This window comes from Loxodonta africana, chromosome 7 (assembly GCF_030014295.1).
Source record: "Loxodonta africana isolate mLoxAfr1 chromosome 7, mLoxAfr1.hap2, whole genome shotgun sequence".
NCBI lineage: Eukaryota > Metazoa > Chordata > Mammalia > Proboscidea > Elephantidae > Loxodonta > Loxodonta africana.
In genome coordinates, this window is record NC_087348.1 from 14,114,754 (window position 1) to 14,133,317 (window position 18,564).

An 18,564-nucleotide genomic window follows, 5' to 3' on the forward strand; every position below is an offset into this window, starting at 1 on the left:
ATAAACCGTCAGTGATGAAGTAGTTCAAAGATGTGCCGAAGAGCTGGATTGCCCTGGATGGTTTGTTGAGGGGCTGGGACTCAGGCTGGACATTGAAAGGAGGGTTGGATTTTTAAGAAGCTGCATAAAAGGCACAGTGTATTCTAGAAGAGAGTGAACCAGAAGCACCGGTGCATGTCTGCATTCAACTTATCTTTCAAGACTTGCCTTGAGACCCTTTCTCCCATGAAGCCTTTCTTGCATTTCCAGAAGAAATGTCTTTGAGACCCAAATATCAGTTGTCTGGTGGGGGGCTGATCCCCAATTCTTCCAGCCTTACATGATCACCCTTTCCTATCGTTTCACATGAACTGGCTGAAGCCCCCATCCTACAAATGGTGGCCCTATTCCAAATACCAAAAAAGCCAAACCAATAGTCATCCTGTTGATTCTGACTCGTGGTGACACTTTGTGTTTCAGAGTAGGACTGGACGCCATGTGGTTTTCAATGGCTGTGATCTTCCAGAAGTGGATTGCCTAGGCTTTCTTCCAAAATGCTTCTGGGTGGATTCTAACCATAAAACTTTCAGTTAGTAACCGAACGCCTAACAGTTTGTGCTTCCCATGGACTTACCACTCTCAGTAACTCAGGGGAATTTTGATTGTGGATTATGCTTTTCTTAGTTACCTCTTCTACTTTCCTGATTCCTATACCTTTCTGGAAGCCTTGGTAGCACAGTGGTTGGTTAAGTGCTCAGCTGCTAACTGAAAGGTCAGAGGTTCAAAGCCACCAGCTACTCCAGGGGAGAAAGATGTGGCAGCCTGCTTCTGTAAAGATTTACAGCCTTGGAAACCCTATGGGACAGGTCTACTCTGTCCTATAGGGTTGCTATGAGTCTGAAGAGACTTAATGGCAACAGATCTGTTTTATACCTTTCTTTTTTTGATTCTTCAGCTAAGACAGAAGAGAGAATTTATTGTGCACATGTTACACTGAGCCACAACTGAGATTGGAGTTAGTCCAAACTGTTAAGGGTCCACGGCAAAGGATGAAAAGGGACTGATTTGGTAAGAGCAAGGTGGGCCTCTCAAGTGTTCCTGGTGATCGAATAGTGATGGAAGTTCTAAATCCACTAAGACAAATTCTGGACAGTAGCATGTGGTCAACAACTCGTACCAGCGCCCTTGGCCTCTGGCATTCCATATTCCTATTGTTGTGGCTTCCGTGGGTGCACATGCTAGCATTTATTTGGACCGCTGCCTCATCTTTCTTCTTTTGTGCTTCAGCCTGCGCATTCACTTCTTCCTCCACTTGGCTCTTGTGGTTTGGAGGTTTCTAACAAGATGGCGCTAAGGCTGAGAGATCTGATTTTATACCTTTCTGATCTCACTCATATCTTACTTTTTGCAGCTGTTTTTCCACCCCTACGGGGACTCAGTCCATGGAACATGGCTCCCTTCCTTGATTTTCCAAAATCTCTGCTCACACAAAGCAGTTGTGTGGAGGCAACAGGTTGGCAGAAGTGGCAAAGATTGGCGGTGCTGGTGGTAGTTACATTACAGCAAAGCAGAACTGTTAAATTAAAATCGAATACTAGATGTCTCTAATCTTAGTGCCTTACCTGTTCCTGCCACAGAGAATTTGAACTGGAACTTACTTCTCCAGGAAGATCCCTGGGTGGTGCAAAGAGTTTATGCTCAAATACTAATCTAAAGGCTTGAACCCACCCAGTGGGGCCATGGAAGAAAGCCCTGTTGATCTGCTTCCACGAAGATTACAGCCGAGAAACCCTGTGGAACAGTTCTACTCTGTAACACGTGGGGTCACCCTGAGTCGGAATTGACTGGATGGCAACTGGTTTGGCTTCAGCTGTTTCTTTGAGACCCTGGCCTTCCTCCATGTTTCTGGATCCACCTGTCATTCCTTCCCTTAACTTTCCTTTTCTTCCCATTTCCAGGCCTCCTTTTCCCTGACTCTTTAGTTACCTCCCAGCTGGCCAAAACCAACCCACTTCTGACTCCTAGACCTATGTATTTTTTCCCCTAAATTTTATTAATTTTGTTGTTGAGACTATACACAGCAAAACTTACACCAATTCAGCAGTTTCTACATGTAAAATTTAGTGACACTGATTATATTCTTCAAGGTGTGTAACCATTCTCACCCTCCTTTTCTGAGTTGTTCCTCCCTCATTAACATAAAATCACTGCCCCTTTAGGTTCCTATCTAATTATTCAAGTTGCTATTGTCAATTTGATCCCATGTAAGTAGTTCTAAAAAGAGCATAAAGATTGAGCAGACCTTTTTTACTAGTTAAGCTAAACTATTGTTCAGTTTTAAAACAACTTCAGGGAATATTTTTAGTTTAAGGTTTAAAGGGTATCTCAGGGCAATCGCTTCAGGGGTTTATCCACCCTCCATGGCTTCAGAAAGTCTAGAGTCTGTGAAAATTTGAAATTCTGCTCTGCATTTCCCCCTTTTGATCAGGATTCTTCTATAGAATCTTCCATCAAAATGTTCAGTAATGATAGCTGGGCACCATCCAGTTCTTCTGGTCTCACAGCAAAGGAAGCAGTTGTTCATGGAGGCAATTAGCCACACATTTCATGTCCTCCTCCCATTCCTGACTCTCCTTCTTCCTCTGTTGCTCCTGGTGAATTGTTGTGCCTTAGATGGCTGCTTGCTAGATTTTAAGACCAAGGCACTGTGAAACGAACTAGGAGGTAGAACAGAAGCATAAACATGTTGTTAGGCTAATTAACTGGGAAGTCCCGTGAACCCATGACCTTAAACCTCCAAACCAAGGAACCGAATCCCGTGAGGTGTTTGGTTGTACATAGGCATCCTCAGCAGCCACTGTTTTTTTTTTTTTTTTTGTCATTGTTGTAAATATATCTATCACACGACTTTTGCCAATTCAACTTTTTACAAGTGTATAACTTATTGATAGCAATTACAATAATTGGCTGTGCAACCCTATCCTTAATCAATGCAATTTGTTCCATCATCATTAATCCATTTTTACCCTCTCCTCTTGCCCCTGGTAACCATTAAATAAATTTTGGTCTCTATACATTTGCCTTTTTTTGTCTTTTTATATAAACGAGCTCATACAATATTTGCCCTTTTGTGATTGGCTTATTTTGCTCAGGATAATGTCTTCAAGTTCCATCCATCCTGTAGCATGTATCAAGACTTCATTTCTCCTGCTTGCTGAGTAGTATTCCATTGTACGCATATACCACGCACTGGGAAAAAGGAAAAACCACATTTTGTTTATCCATTCATTTGCTGATGGTCATTTAGGTTGTTTCCGCCTTTTGGTTGTTGTAAATCATGCTGCAATGAACATTGGTGTAAGCCCTGTGCATTTCTGATCTCACTCACTCGCCTTTTGCAGATGCCTCCTGCAGAGATGCCCCCAGAATCTCAAATTCTGCCCACATTATTAAGAAAGCAATTTGCTCTCTGTTTTACCTTCCCTGTCCTGGACATGCCCTTGGGTGTGTCAGCACTGTCCCCATTTCTTCCCTGGGTTCTCTGTTTCCATTAGTCCAGTTTCCCTGTCCCTCCCTGCCTTCTCATCTTTGGTTTTTGGCAAATGTTGCCTTTTGGTCTCCTATAGTTGATTCTTCTAAGAAGCACATTCTTCATGGGTGTTATTGTTCATTTAATAGCTACATCTATTATTTGGCTGAAAGGTGAACTCCATGAGAGTCCTCAGTTTCAAGTTAGAAGGTTGCCTTAAAGCAATAGTCTCGGGGGTTTCTCCAGTCTCTTTCAGGCCAATAAGCCTGGTTTCTTTTCTTTATTTTTGAATATGAATTTTGTCCGACATTTTTTACTCATTCTATTCAGTCAGAGTGGTCGGTAGTGGTAGTTGGGCACCATCTAGTTCTTCTGGTCTCAGGTTAGAGGATGCTGTGGTTTGTGTGGGCCATTAGTCCTTTGGGGTAGTTTCTTCCTTGATTCTTCAGTTTTCTTCATCATTCTTTGCTCCAGGCAAGAAGAGGCCGATTGTTGCTTCTTAGATGGCCACAAGCAAGCTTTTAAGACCCCAGACACTACTCACAAGGCTAAGATGTAGAACATCGTCTTTATGAACTGTGTTTTGCCAATTGACCTAGACATTCCCTGAGACTACGGTCCTTAGCCTTTAAGTCCAATAGTTCAGTCCCAAAGTCTAAGTAGTTTCTACAGACATGCCCACTATGTGCTGTGTTGTATACATGAATATACCTGCAGCATTTACAAATATGTAATGGAAACCCTGGTGGTGTAGTGTTTGAGTTTGACTGCTAACCAAAAGGTCGGCAGTTCAAGTCCACAGGCGCTCTTTGGAAACCCTGTGGGACAGTTCTACTCTGTCCTATAGGTTTGCTATGAGTCAGAATTGACTTGACAGCAATGGGTTTTTATATCCCGTACGACCTCCCTTACTTATTTAGCATACAGATTAGCCTATGTATCTACTCACAAATTATTGTTTGTTATTACTGTTGTTGCAGGATTGTATATATTATAGCATTTACTGTTTATATTGCTGCTGAGCCAATTCTGACTCATAGTGACCCTATAGGCAGGGTAGAACTGCCCCATAGGGTTTCCAAGGAGTGGCTGGTGGATTTGACCTTTTGGTTAGCAGCCATAGCTGGCTGTAGCTCTTAACCACTGCACCATCAGGGCTCTGTATTTACCATAAAAAAATAAGCTGCCCTTTATTCTTGCAAACCTCTCAGTGTCTTCCTTTGCCTTGGTCACATTGTGCTGACTTTCCCCATATTGTGTATTGCCTTTCCTTTCACCAGAATTAACGCTTGCCTACTATCTAGTTAGTGATTCTCCCTCTCTCCCCCTCCCATCCCCGAGTGTTCTTTCTGTGTGTTTTTTACTGTTTGTAAATCTATTCTTGACTTTTTATAATAAAGGTCTTATATGATATTTGACCTTTTGTGATTGACTTATTTCAGTCAGCGTAATGCCCTCCAGATTCAACCATGTTTTGAGACATTTCATGGATTCATCGCTAGCATTGCATAGTATTCCATTGCGTGTATGTCCCACAGTTTGTTTATCCATTCATCCTTTGATGAACATTTGGGTTATTTCCATATTTTTGTTATTGTGAACAATGCTAAAATGAACGTGGGTGTGCGTATGTCTACTCATGTTACGGCTATTATTTCTCTGGGATGTGTATCTGGAGTGGGATTGCTGGATCATATGGTAATTCTAGGTCTAACTTTTTAAGAAGGTGCCTTACCATTTTCCACAGTGGTTTTACCATTTTACATTCCCACCAGCACTGTATGAGTTCCAATCTCTCCACAACCTTGTCAGCTTTTGTTGTTCTCTGTTTTTTTGATTAGTGCCATTATTGCTGGGGTGAGATGGTATATCACTGTAGTTTTGATTTGCACCTCTCTAATTTAATGGCTAGTGATCATTGAACCTCTCTTCCTGTGTTTGTTAGCTACCTGCATTTGCTGCCACTTGAAAAAGGTAAAGATTTGTTTCCCCTACCAAATCTGATTTCAACTCCCAGTGTTTTATCTGAAGCTGTCCTGTGGCCTTGATCTTGGTTGTCCTTGTACCTCTGTTGTCTGTGTATATGCACATGCTTCCTTATGAGCCTCTGAGCCCCTAAGGGGTGGGATCTGGCTGTTTTCTACAGAGGTAGATGCTCAGTGTTTGATGAACATCTTAGGCTGATTCTCTATAGAAGTAAAACCAATGAAGCTTATACATATACATATAGAGACAGAGAGAGTGGAAGAGAGGCACAGAGAAAAAAAAAGAGAGGAGCAGGGAAAGAAAGAACAAAAGAGAGAGAGGGAGAGAGAGAGAGGAATTGGCTCACTCAATTAGAGGCTGGAAAGTCCCAAGTTTGTGGGTCAGGCTAGAGGCTTCTCCTGACCCAAGTAGCTGCATGGGCTGGCAAACCCAAGATCAACAGATCAGATAGCAGGCCTTTGGCTCATAGGCTGCAGAGGCTAACAAATCCCAAGATTGGCAGGTAAGCTGCTAGCTCAAGTCCCAAGAACCAAAGGTCAGATGAACAGGAGCCAGCTGTAGAATCCAGAGTGAGCAAAAGCCAGTGAGTATTGCCAGAAAATCCACATATATTGGATGCAGGCCACTGGAGGTGATTACATTATTTCAAATTTCTTTGTGGAGGTGATTACATTATTATATAGCTGCCAAACTATATCATAACTGATAAACCACTGAGAATCATGGCCCAGCCAAGTTGACACACAACCTTAACCATCACAATGAATGAGTGAGTGGATGGCTGAAGTTGGTGAGCTCAAGGCAGCAGTAACTGAAAGGATGCCTGGAGTGGAGGGCTGGGATTTGGACAAAGTGGGAAGAGGGATTGAACTGCAGTTGAAGAGGGCCTTGAATGCTATGGTCAGGAATATAACTTTATTCCATAGGTGTTGGGGTGCTCTTATAGGGCTTTGAGATAGGATGTAATAGAGTAGACCAGCAATTCCCAATCTCCTTGGTTACAGCACCTTTTTATACTCTTAAAAAATTATTGAGGACCCCCAAAAAGCATTTGTTCATGTGGGTAATACCTACTGACGTTTACCATATTAGAAATTAAAACAGAAATTAAAAAAATATTTATTAATCTATTTAAAAACATATCCATTACATGTTATCATAAGTAATTATTTTTAAGTAGAAAGTAACTGTGTTCCCCAACACACACACACAAAAATATGGCGAGAAGAGTGGCATTGTTTTATAGGTGTGCACACGTCTTTCGGGTCTGACTTAATGTAAGACTGCTAGAGTGTCCTATCTTCAACCTATTTTGATATGTTGTTTTGGTTGAAGTGTATAAAGAAAATCCAGCTACAGGCAGATATGTAGCTGGAATAGGGAGTATTTTAATAGCATTTTCAGATAATTATGGATATTCTTGCTTGCTATATACCAGATTTTCTCAGCCTTGGCATTACTGACATTTTGGGTGAGATATTTCTCTGCTGTGGGAGATTGTCCTGTGCATTACAAGTACTCTTCTTTTGCCCGTGGTGAAGCCAATCATGGTACAGACCGTAAGTACACAACCACAATTAAGGGAAGCATGCTACTGAAGGCAAACAAAACTTCACAGGCAATAAAAAAGTGTTGTTGTTAGGTGCTGTTTACCAACTCATAGTGACTCCATGTACAACAGGACTGTCTAAGGCTGGGTTCTCTAGAGAAGCAAAACCAGTAAAGGGTATAAATATATACATATAGAGAGATTTATATCTAGGAAATGGCTCCAGCGATTGTAGAGGCTGGAATGTCCCAAGTCTGTAGATCAGGATAGAGTCTTCTCTCAATTCCTGTAACCGTAGAAACTGGCGAACCCAAGGTTGACAGATTGGAGAGCATGGCTCTTGCTCATAGGCTGTGAAGACTAATAAATTCCAAGACCGGAAGGCAACCTGATAGCTCAAGTCCCAAGATCTGGAGGTCAGATAAACAATAGGCAGCTGCAGGATCCAGAGTGAGCAAAAAAGCCAGAACATCTGCTTATTTTTGGAAGCGGGCCACACCCCCAAGGAAACTCCTTTTCAAATGATTGGCTACTCACAGCAGATTCCATCATGGGAGTGATCATATGTAAACACTGAGAATCATGGCCCAGCCAAGGTGACACACAATCTTAACTGTCAGAAGGACAAAACACTGCCTGGTCTTGCGCCATCTTCACAATCATTGTTATGCTTAAGCCCACTGTTGAAGCCACTGTGTAAATCCATCTCATTGACAGGATTCCTCTTTTCGTTGACCCTCTACTTTATCAAGAATGATAAAGGGACTGGTCCTTCCCGATAAGATGTCTAAAGTATGTGAGATGAAGTCTTGCCATCCTCGCTTCTAATGAGCATTCTGGTTGTACTTCTGCCAAGGTAGATTTGTTCGTTCTCTTGACAGTCCATGGTATATTCAATATTCTCTGTCAACACCATAATTCAAAGGTGTCAGTTCTGCTTAGGTCTTCCTTATTCATTGCCTAGCTTTCACATGCATATGAGGTGATCGAAAACACCACGGCTTGGGTCAGGTGCACCTTAGTCTTTAAAGTGACATCTTTGCTTTTTAACATTTTAAAGAGGTCTTTTATAGCAGATTTGGCCAATGCAATGTGTCCTTTGATTTCTTGACTGTTGCTTCCATGGGCATTGATTATGGGTCCAAGTAAAATAAAATCCTTGACAACTTCAATCTGTTCTTCATTTATCATGATGTTGCTTATTGGTCCAGTTGTGAGGATTTTTGTTTTCCTTATGTTGAAGTATAATCCATACTGAAGGCTGTATCCTTTGATCTTCATCAGTAAGTGCTTCAAATCCTCTTCACTTTCAGCAAGCAAGGTTGTGTCATCTGCATGACGAAGCTTGTTACTGAGCCTTCCTCCAATCCTGATGCCCTGTTTCTCTTTGTATAGTGCAGCTTTTCGTATTATTTGCTCAGCATACAGATTGAATAAGTATGGTGAAAGGATACAACCCTGAGGCACACCTTTACTGATTTTAAACCACTCAGTATTCCCTTGTTTTGTTTGAATGACTGCCTCTTGGTCTATGTACAGGTTCCTCATGAGCACAATTAAGTGTTCTGGAATTCCCATTCTTTGCAATGGGACTCAGTTGCAGGTTTCAGCAAATTGTATTCAATAAAATACAAACACAGACCAGCCAAGAAATAAACCAGACTGGTAAATAAGCCAGGTAAGAGCTGGTTCTGTGGCAACTAACAACAACAACCGTAGCTGTAGAGAAGGCAGGCTACATAAACAGAAAGATCTAGTGCAGAGACTCGGTGGTCAGGGTCTCTGTAGTTGTCTTCTGGTTGCGTTCAGTTTCTTGAGGAAATGGAAGCAAGATCATTAGAGTGAGAATTGAGGAGGAGATGTTGGGGTTTGAGGCAAGAGATAGATACAGAATAGTTGTCTAGAAGCTGCGATAGAGTATAGGCTAGGAAGCCTAACTGCCAGATAGTTATCCCAGGAACTAAGTAGGCAGATGGCTGGATTCAACCAGGGTTGGGATTTTGTCAGATAAATTACAGTGAGGTGAGAGGAGTCAAGGAAGTTGAGGGTATTTGCAAAGAGTGATTACAATGATGAACCATGGAGTCAAAGCTGAGTAATGAGGGGGTAGGAGATAGTGAAACTGTGGTAGATGGATGGGCTCAGGTCCTGTTGGAGCTGAGAACTGTATGACTTGGGGATGTGAACTGGAAAGACAGGAGGTGGAGGTTGTAGAGAGGAACATGAAAATTGAGATTATGGAGGGGCTGCAGCTATTGGCAATGACTGGTTAAGGTATGACCAAAGGAGTGAGGTCGGGTGGAAGAGGGATCATCTAGGAAGGGGAGGACTAAACCCATTGCCTTAGACTTGATTCCAACTCATAGCGAACTTCTAGCCCAGAGCAGAACTGCCCCATAGGGTTTCCAAGGAGTGGCTGGTGGATTTGAACTGCTGACTTTTTGGTTAGCAGCTGAGCTCCGTATATGCATTGAAAAAAGGAGGTCTTAGGTACAAAAGGACGTATTTGCATGATCCTACTTATACAACATGTCTAGAATAGGCAGATGTATAGAGATCAAAGTTTATAAGTGGTTATCAGGGGTGGGTGGGAGATATGGCTTAAGGAGTACTGAGTTTCTGTTAAGGGTGATGACAAAATTTGGAAGCGAATAGTGGTGATGGTTGCATATGTGGTAAGCATAATTAATGCTGCTGAGTTGTACACATAAAAATAGTGGAAATGACAAATGTTTTGTTATATATATTTCACCACAATACTTTTTTTTTTTTTAAACAGGAGGTCTTGAGGAAGACTCTTAAAGGCATATTTCTGTTCCCCTTTCCTTCCCTTTCCTCTTTTCTATTGGCATTTGCTCATCGAACGTGGAGTTGGTGGAGGAAATGTTCTTTACCACATGGCTTATTTACCAGTTTGGTTCATTTCCTAGCTGGTCTGTGTTTGTGTTTTATTGCATAAAATTCACTGAAACCTGCAACTCGGTTGCATTAGAGAGAGGTGGTTGCAGTACTGTTGATGTTTATTTATTCTACCCTTTTTATCGTCAAGTCCTATTTGCCTTCAGCACTTCCCCTGATCCGAATCATGATGGTTTCACCCAGGGAGTTACTGATCATCAAGGGCAAGAGAGGGTGATGGACCACAGCGAATTCATCTCCACAGTGAACAAGTGAGTTGGAGCATCAGGATTCTGGTACACAAAGGACAATGGCTTCATCATCATCATCATCGTCATATATTTCGTGTCCTGTGGCCAGCACTGGGGAGATGATAGGATAAGGATGTTTTGGAGGCAGAGGGATCTGCAGTCAAATCCAGCTCCACCAATTACTAGCTGTGTGGACTTGGGCAAATTACTTAACTTCTCAGAGTCCCAGGTTTTTCAGATTTCTTATTCTTAAAGCATAGATAATGCCACTCTGAGTGGGAAACAGCTTGCAGGCAACAGGTTTTTGGTTTTATTGTGTTGAATATGAAAGGAGATCATTCAGGGGAAAGGACATGGAATAAAATAATTTGGCAGATGTCATGATTCAATAAATGTCAATTTCTTCTTTCCTCAGAAGATCAACTTTATTCAACAGGCATTTATTGAGCACCTACATGCTTGTGCTAAGCACACTGGTGGTGTTTAATGGTGGAGGATGGAGGCATTCTCTGGTGCCTCTGGCAGCCTTTGAACTGACCCCTGGGGGTAGTCCTTTATCGAATTTTTATTGGTTTCTTCCCTGGATGAAGTCTAACCTTGCTGCTCCTGCTTTCATCGCCCTTTGTATCTATATGGCCTCTTTCTATTGACTCCTGGTTGTTGATTTAACTTTATGAGACATAAAAAATGTACTTAACAACAGCCTGACCTGGCTGGGAAGGGGCAGGAGAATAACTAAAGGGAAGGTGAGGGACTCGGTCTGAAGCAAGAATGGGCTGGGACTGAGCCTTATCTGTTCTTTGTGTCTCCCAGGTGGTAATTAACCGGGTGTGTCTTATCTGGGTTCTCACTTACGCTCATTCTAAGGAAGAGCTTCCTAGTCTGAGTTGTCAAAGGATGGAATGGGCTGCCTGCAGAGGTGCCATCCTTATATATTCTAAAAACTCTAAAAACCAATAGCATTCCAATCACCAGTAATTATCAATGCATCCTAATTGCATGTTCGATCAATTTCAGACTGTGGAAGTTGATAAAAATCTTCAGTTTCTTCATCTTTGGCTTAACTGGTTGGTGTGCAAATTTAAATAGTAGTCATATTAACTGGTCTTCCTTGTGGGCGTATTATTATCCTATTATCCTATCACTGATAGCGTTGTACTTCAGAATAGATCTTAAAATGTTCCTTTTGACAATGAATGTGACGACATTCCTCTTCAATTTGTCATTCCAGGCATAGTAGGCCATACTCATTGGCAATGGGTTTTTGGTTTGGTCCTAGGCTCTTACTAAAGCTCCTTCCAGCCTCCCTGCTTCCTGTCTACACTCTCCTCCATTCCTTTACCTAGAAAGCAGGCAGAGTAATGTTTCAAAGCTGTAAACCAGATGACATCACTCTCCTGCCTAAAACCGTTCAGTGGCTTTTAGTCCTAGAATAAAATCCAAATCTTTCCTGTGGCTCCTGCCTACTTTTCCATCTTGACACATTCTGCATGTCCCTCACCACATTCAAGCCATATTGGCATTCTTTTCAGTTCCCCGAACACTCCAAGCTCTTTCTTGCCTGAGCGAATTTGCACAGGTTGTTCTCTCTGCCTGGAATGATTTTTACCCACATCTTGTGTGGCTTGGGATTTCTTATCTTTCAAATCTCAGCTTAACTAGGCCCTCTTTAGACAGCCTTCCATTCTAAAACTCTGTCCCCTCCTCCTCATTCTTCAATAATGTCTATATGTGTATCCTGTTTGTTTTTCTCATCATACTTTTCTTCACTTAACCTGTCATGTGAGGAAACCCTGGTGGCATAGTAGTTAAGTGCTACGGTTACTAATCAAAGGGTTGGCAGTTCAAATCCACCAGATCCTCCTTGTAAACTCTATGGGACAGTTCTACTCTATCCTATAGGGTCACTGTGAGTTGGAATTGCCTCTACGGCAATGGGTTTACGGTCATGTGAATTACCTGCCTTAGTCTCTAGGAGGGCAAGGACTATATCTGTTTTATTCAGCACTGTATATCCAGCACCTGGCATACAGTAGTTGTTGTTAGCTTCCACTGAGTTGGCCCCTCATGCGTGGTGACCCCATATACAATAGAACAAAATGATGCCTGGTCCTGCACCATCCCCATGATCGGTTGTGGATTGGAACTTTGTGATCCATAGGGTTTTCACTGGTTGATTTTTTGGAAGTAGACTGCCACACCTTTCTTCCCGTCCATCTTTGTCTGGAAGCTCCTCTGAAACCTGTTCAGCATCTTGTTGTTGTTGTTAGTTGCCCTCGAGTTGATTCCTACTCATAGCGATCATATGTGTGCAGAGTAGAACTGCTCCATAGGGGTTTTGAGTCTATGACCTTTTGGAAGCAGATCACCAGGCCTGTCTTCTGAGGTACCCCTGGGTGGGTTTGAACCACCAACCTTTTGGTTAGTTGTCAAGGGTCTTAGCCATTTGTGCCAACCAGTTGAGGTGCGTTGGCTGGGAATTGAACCTGAGTCTCCAGCATGGAAGGCGAGAATTCTACCACTGAACCACCAATGCTCCCTACAAGGCTTACAGTAGGCACTTCACATTGCTGAATGACTATGTAAGGGTTTCTTTGCTTTTCATTCTAGTAGGTATTCAGTGAGCAGCTGCTATGTGCTAAGCCTTACACTGAGCCTGGCAAGGGAGATAGGAGCTGTGTAAGATGTTGTGTCTGCCCTCAGGAGGTTTTAAACTACCGACAGCAACTAGTGCATCAATATGAATGAAACCAGCGGTGGGCGATAAGAGTCCTGGGAAGGAGAAGTCAGGGTGTGTCATAATGTGGCATTGGGGCAGGGGTCCTGGGAAGCCTGGGCCTTTCCTTGGCATGACACGCCCTCTGACATAATGATGCCTCTTCCAAAAACTCAACATTTTCCAATGTTATGACCCAAATTTCTTGGGGAGGTTGGGAAGAGCTGCGAATGCTGCAAGTGTGAGTCAGCTCCTGTGAAACATAAAGTCACAGTTCTATTTTTTTTTTGTTAACCACAATACATAATATCAGATTTTTTTTTCCTTTTTGGTCAAGATTCAAAAAATAAAACAAACAAAAAATTTCAAAGTTATGCTCTGATTGTCACCACAGTTGGGTCAGGTGACACCTGGACGTTAGAGTATTGTTATAATCCATTGGAATGTAACCTTTTGGATGCTAATTGGCCAACTTGATAACAATATTTAAGTTAATGTTTGTAAATCTGGAAGTTATAGACACAGTCATTTCTCTTTGAAATTTGTCCTTCCTAGCCAGAGCTTTGAAATGAGTCCTTCTCCCTTTATGAATAAAGATGTACTAATCTCATGACAAGGAGTCCCTGGATGGCACAAATGGTTAAGTGCTCAACTACTAGCTGAAATATTGGCAGTTGGAACTCACCCAGAGGTGCCTCAGAAGAAAGGCCTGGTGATCTGCTTTTGAAAGGTGATCTGCCTTGAAAACCCTATGGAGCAGTTCTTCTCTGTACACACGGGGTTGCCATGAGTTGGTGTTGACTTGATGGCAACTAACAAAAACCTCATGACTCAGGAAGTTTTCTTGATTTAAGGCAATATGTCTTCATGACGTGTATTCACTGTTGCATCAGTGGTGATGAAGCATATAAAGGATTGACCATTTTAGAGGATGACTCACTCTCCCCAAAGGTCTCCCAAACAGCATGGCTCCTAACTGCATTGAAAAAAAAAAATTGTACTTTTCTTTAATGCTCCCTTCAATTGTTGCTTCCACAACTAGGCTTGCTCCCCTTGTTCTCCATCACTTGCCACATCACTACTATAGTAAGTCATACCCATCTCTGTGTTTTCTCTGCTTATCCCCCATTCTGCCCCTGTTAGAGAGAATTACTTACATGTTGTCCTCTTTTGCGAGGTCAGAAGTTCCTTGAGATCAAGGACTGTGTCTTGTTCATGCACGAATTCCCTCCTCTTGCCGTCAATAGAGCCTCAAACAAGCCAAATGCTCAGTACATATTTATTAAATGAATGTTTGAAAGAGTGAAGATTGGGTGCCTGGATGTCTGTCCCTCCAACCCACAAGCTCGCACAAGGCAAGCACATGGATACGTGTGTGCATAGGCCCAAGTGTGGGTGCCCACATGTGCACGGATGCATACATCCTAAGGAAGACCTCTTTGCTAAAATCCACTTTAAATTACTGTCTCCTTTTTAATGGAGGAACAGCTCCATTTACCAGGCCGAGTTGAAGAATGAAGTCCAGGATGCATGTAGTTGGAGAGACATTTCTCTCAGTTTATTGGAAAAGGAAGAGCTGGGTCTGGAAGACCAGAAAGGGGAGGTCTTCTTTTGGTTCCAGTGAAAGATGCGTCCAAGAACTTTGGCTTTGCTCATTTGGAACCCGGGATTTGGGTGGAATATTCTGGTGGCGGGTCCTCTGGTTCTGGGACCACCACTGGGTTTGCTGTATAGACATTTTGGTATATCACACCCACCTGGAAAACAAGCACACAGGAAGTACACAATAAAACACAATAAGGAGAAATAAAGACTGAATGTATACGTAGGTCTTCATACATGTGGAACTCTCCCTGGTCCTGGGAAGGAGGGAGGAACATGAAGACCTCTCCAGTTTCCATCCTCTTTGCTGGCGTTTTCCCACCTGCTGAGGTCCCCCTCCCCCGGACTCAGAACTCACATTGTTGTGTTGACGGCAGGTCAATTGGCAGCCAAAGTGGGAAGATGCGCATGCAATGCCGAACTCCAGGAGGCAGAACACGAGCAGCACAGAGGAAATCGCCACCCCAGGGCTCTGGAACCAGAACAGATTGGGTGGACATGGGTGCTAGGCCAGAAGTCCGGACTTCTGTAATGTGCCATGGCTTCAGGGAAGTGCCCTAACCTCACTCAGCCTCATAGAGAAAATATCTCACCAGGTTTTTGAGAGGATCAAATGAGGGTATAAAAACTGTGACTTTAACACTTACTATCAGTATTTTTTTTCTGGGTTATCAGTGTTTTTTGGAGCCCTGGTGGCACAGTGGTCAAGAGCTTGACTGCTGACTAAAAGGTTGGCAGCTTGAATCCACCAGTTGCTCCTTGGAAACCCTATGGGCAGTTCTACTTTGTCCTATGGGTTTGGTATGAGTTGGACTCAACTCGATGGCAGTGGGTTTGGTTTGGTTTTGATATCAGTGTTCTAGATACCCTGGATGGTACAAACAGTTAATGCCCTTGGCCATTAACTGGAAGGCTGAAGGTTTGAGTTCACCCAGAGGTGCCTGGGAAGAAAGGTACCTTCCAAAAAAATCAGTCTTTGAGAGCACAGTTGTACTCTGACACACTGGGGTCACCATGAATCAGAGTCGACTCTAAGGCAGCTGGTTTTTTTGAACCAGTGTTCTAAGAGTGAGAATAGTCTTTGTCTAGGGAAACAGCTTGCTAGGTTGCTTCAGGTCTAGAAGATGTGTCCTGAGGGTGTGGTCTGGAGTCTGAAGGTGAGGCAGTGAAAGTGTCTGGGTGGGAAGCATTTTGGGGTATGGACAAGCCCCAGAGAGAAGAGTGAGTAGGTCAGAGGAGAAAGATGAGGGATGGGTAACATGGTGGGAAGATGGATCCTGCAGAAAAAGGCATCCCGTGAGAAATTAAGACTCTTAAAAAAATAGGGATGTCTAATATTCAGTAATTTTGCTGAAGATCATTCAAAAATGGCTGCAGCGATACATTGACAGGGAACTACCAGAAATTCAGGCTGGTTTCAGAAGAGGACATGGAACCAGGGATATCATTGCTGATGTCAGATGGATCCTGGCTGAGAGCAGAGAATACCAGAAGGATGTTTACCTGTGTTTTATTGACTATGCAAAGGCATTCGACTGTGTGGATCATAACAAACAATGGATAAAACTGTGAAGGATGGGAATTCCAGAACACTTAATTGTGCTCATCAGGAACCTTTACATAGATCAAGAGGCAGTTGTTCGGACAGAACAAGGAGATACTGATTGGTTTAAAGTCAGGAAAGTTGTGCGTCAGGGTTGTATTCTTTCACCATATCTATTTAATCTGTATGCTGAACAAATAATCCTAGAAGTTGGACTATATGAAGAAGAATGGGGCATCAGGATTGGAGGCAGACTCATTAACAACCTGCATTATGCAGATGACACAACCTTGCTTGCTGAAAGTGAAGAGGACTTGAAGCACTTACTAACGAAGATCAAAGACCACAGCCTTCAGTATGGACTGCACCTGAACATAAAGAAAACAAAAATCCTCACAACTGGACAAATGAGCAACATCATGATAAGCAGAGAAAAGATTGAAGTTGTCAAGGATTTCATTTTACTTGGATCCACAATCAACAGCAATGGAAGCAGCAGTCAAGAAATCAAAAGACACATTGCATTGGATAAATCTGCTGCAAAGGGACCTCTTCAAAGTGTTGAAGAGCAAAGAGGTCACCCTGAAAACTAAGGTGCGCCTGACCCAAGGCATGATATTTTCAATCGCATGATATGCATGTGAAAGCTGGACAATGAATAAGGCAGACCGAAGAAGAATTGATGCCTTTGAATTGTGGTGTTGGCGAAGAATATTGAATATACCGTGGACTGCCAGAAGAACGAATAAATCTGTCTTGGAAGAAGTACGGCCAGAATGCTCCTTAGAGGCAAGGATGGCGAGGCTGTGTCTTGCATACTTTGGACATATTGTCAGGAGGGAACAGTCTCTGGAGAAGGACATCATGCTTGGCAGAGTGCCGGGTCAGCGGAAAAGAGGAAGACCCTCAATGAGGTGAATTGACACAGCGGCTGCAACAATGGGCTCAAGCATAACAATGATTGTAAGGGTGGCTCAGGACCGGGCACTATTTCATTCTGTTGTGCACAGGGTCGCCATGAGTCGGAACCGACTTGATGGCACCTAACAACAACAACAACAAATATTCAGTAATCAGTAGTTTGCTGGCTCTGATGTAAAACTCCACCATTTCTTCCAACTTTAAGGCTGTTCGATACAGCCTTCCTGGCCTTGTGACAATGGTTTTTTGTGGAGTGAGGAATTGGGGGAGTTTTTATCTTGAGACAAAGAGTCAGTAAAATGATCCCCAAATGAACTAATATTCAATAGCAAGTAGGAGACCACCAGCAGAAATCTAAGCACACCTCTGACAACTCCCAGGAGTATGGGGTCTCCAGCAGCCTCTTGGAAGAGAGTTTGAGTAGACTCCATTTTAATATTAAAGGGCAGAGGATGACCCCAGTTGCCCTTTGGGTTCCAATTATGTAAGGCAATAAATAGAAAGTGAAAGCACACATGGTAAAAAAATAAAACAAAACAAAAAAAAACACATGGTAAGCACCGGATAAATGTCAGTTACAATTTTTAAAATGGCATCAGTGATAGCCAGCTGCTCAGAAAAAACAAAAAACAAACAAACAAAAACCAACCAGACCTGTTGCCGTCGAGTCAATTCCAACTCATAGTGACCCTATGGAACAGAGTAGAACTGCCCCTTAGAATTTCCAAAGAGCTCCTGGTGGAGTTGAACTGCCAACATTTTGGTTAGCAGACTACACCACCAGGGTTTCCAAGCTGCTCAGAGAATTGTGTTATTTGGAGAGGCCTCTTCTTAGGTTCTTTCCTTCTCTCTCTTCCTTCTCAATTTAGCTAGCATTTATTAATGAGCTATTTGGTACAAGAGGAGAAGGAAGGAAGGAAGGAAGGAAGGCATCATGAGAGACGCAGTCCAGTGAGGGAGACGGATACAGATGGAGAGAACTGTAATTCACATCAGAAGGGCTAAGAGCTACGAAAAGAAGAAAAAAAAAGTGCTTCGGGGCACTGAGGAGGGAGAGATGAATTCTTATCAGAGAATTTGGAGAGGAAGTCCCTGGGGTTTGGGGGTGGACGAGGATGTCCCAGGGGAAACGAAAGCCAGGGTGACGATGTTTGTTTAAGTCATTGAATCACAGAAGCTTAGAGCTGGGAGGGCCCTTACAAATTATGCTGGTCCCTTTAAAGTTTTTATTTTTTGAGTATTTCATTTACTTTTTTTTTCCAGTTGAGTTGAAATTCACTTAACATAAAATTAACTATTTTAAAGTAAACAATCCTGTGGCATTTAGTATATTTACAAGGTTGTGCAACCACCCTCTATATCCAGTTCCAAAGCGTTTTTATCACCCCAAAAGGAAATCCCGTACCCATTAAGCAGTTACTCCCTATTCCCGGCTCCAGCCAGCCCCTGGCAACCACCAATCTGCCTTCTGCTTCTCTGGGTTTACCGATTCTGGGCATTTCATGTAAACGGAATCATACAATATGTGACCTTTCATGTCTGGTTTCTTTTACTTACGTAATGTTCTACAGGTTCATTCACGTTGTAGCC

The 18,564-nt window shown here is 42.7% G+C and overlaps 1 protein-coding gene across 1 annotated transcript in view; it reads right to left on the reverse strand.

Annotated features, from left to right (window-relative positions):
* Positions 1-14,350: 14,350 nt before the first annotated feature.
* Positions 14,351-18,564, reverse strand: part of LOC100659471 (membrane-spanning 4-domains subfamily A member 8-like) — a 35,515-nt gene continuing 31,301 nt past the window's right edge. The window contains exons 6-7 of the mRNA XM_010599200.3: positions 14,869-14,982; positions 14,351-14,665 (exon numbers count right to left, since the gene is read on the reverse strand). Of these exons, the coding sequence (XP_010597502.2) occupies positions 14,561-14,665; positions 14,869-14,982 (219 nt within the window). The 3' untranslated portion in view covers positions 14,351-14,560. The remainder of the gene's footprint in view (positions 14,666-14,868; positions 14,983-18,564) is intronic.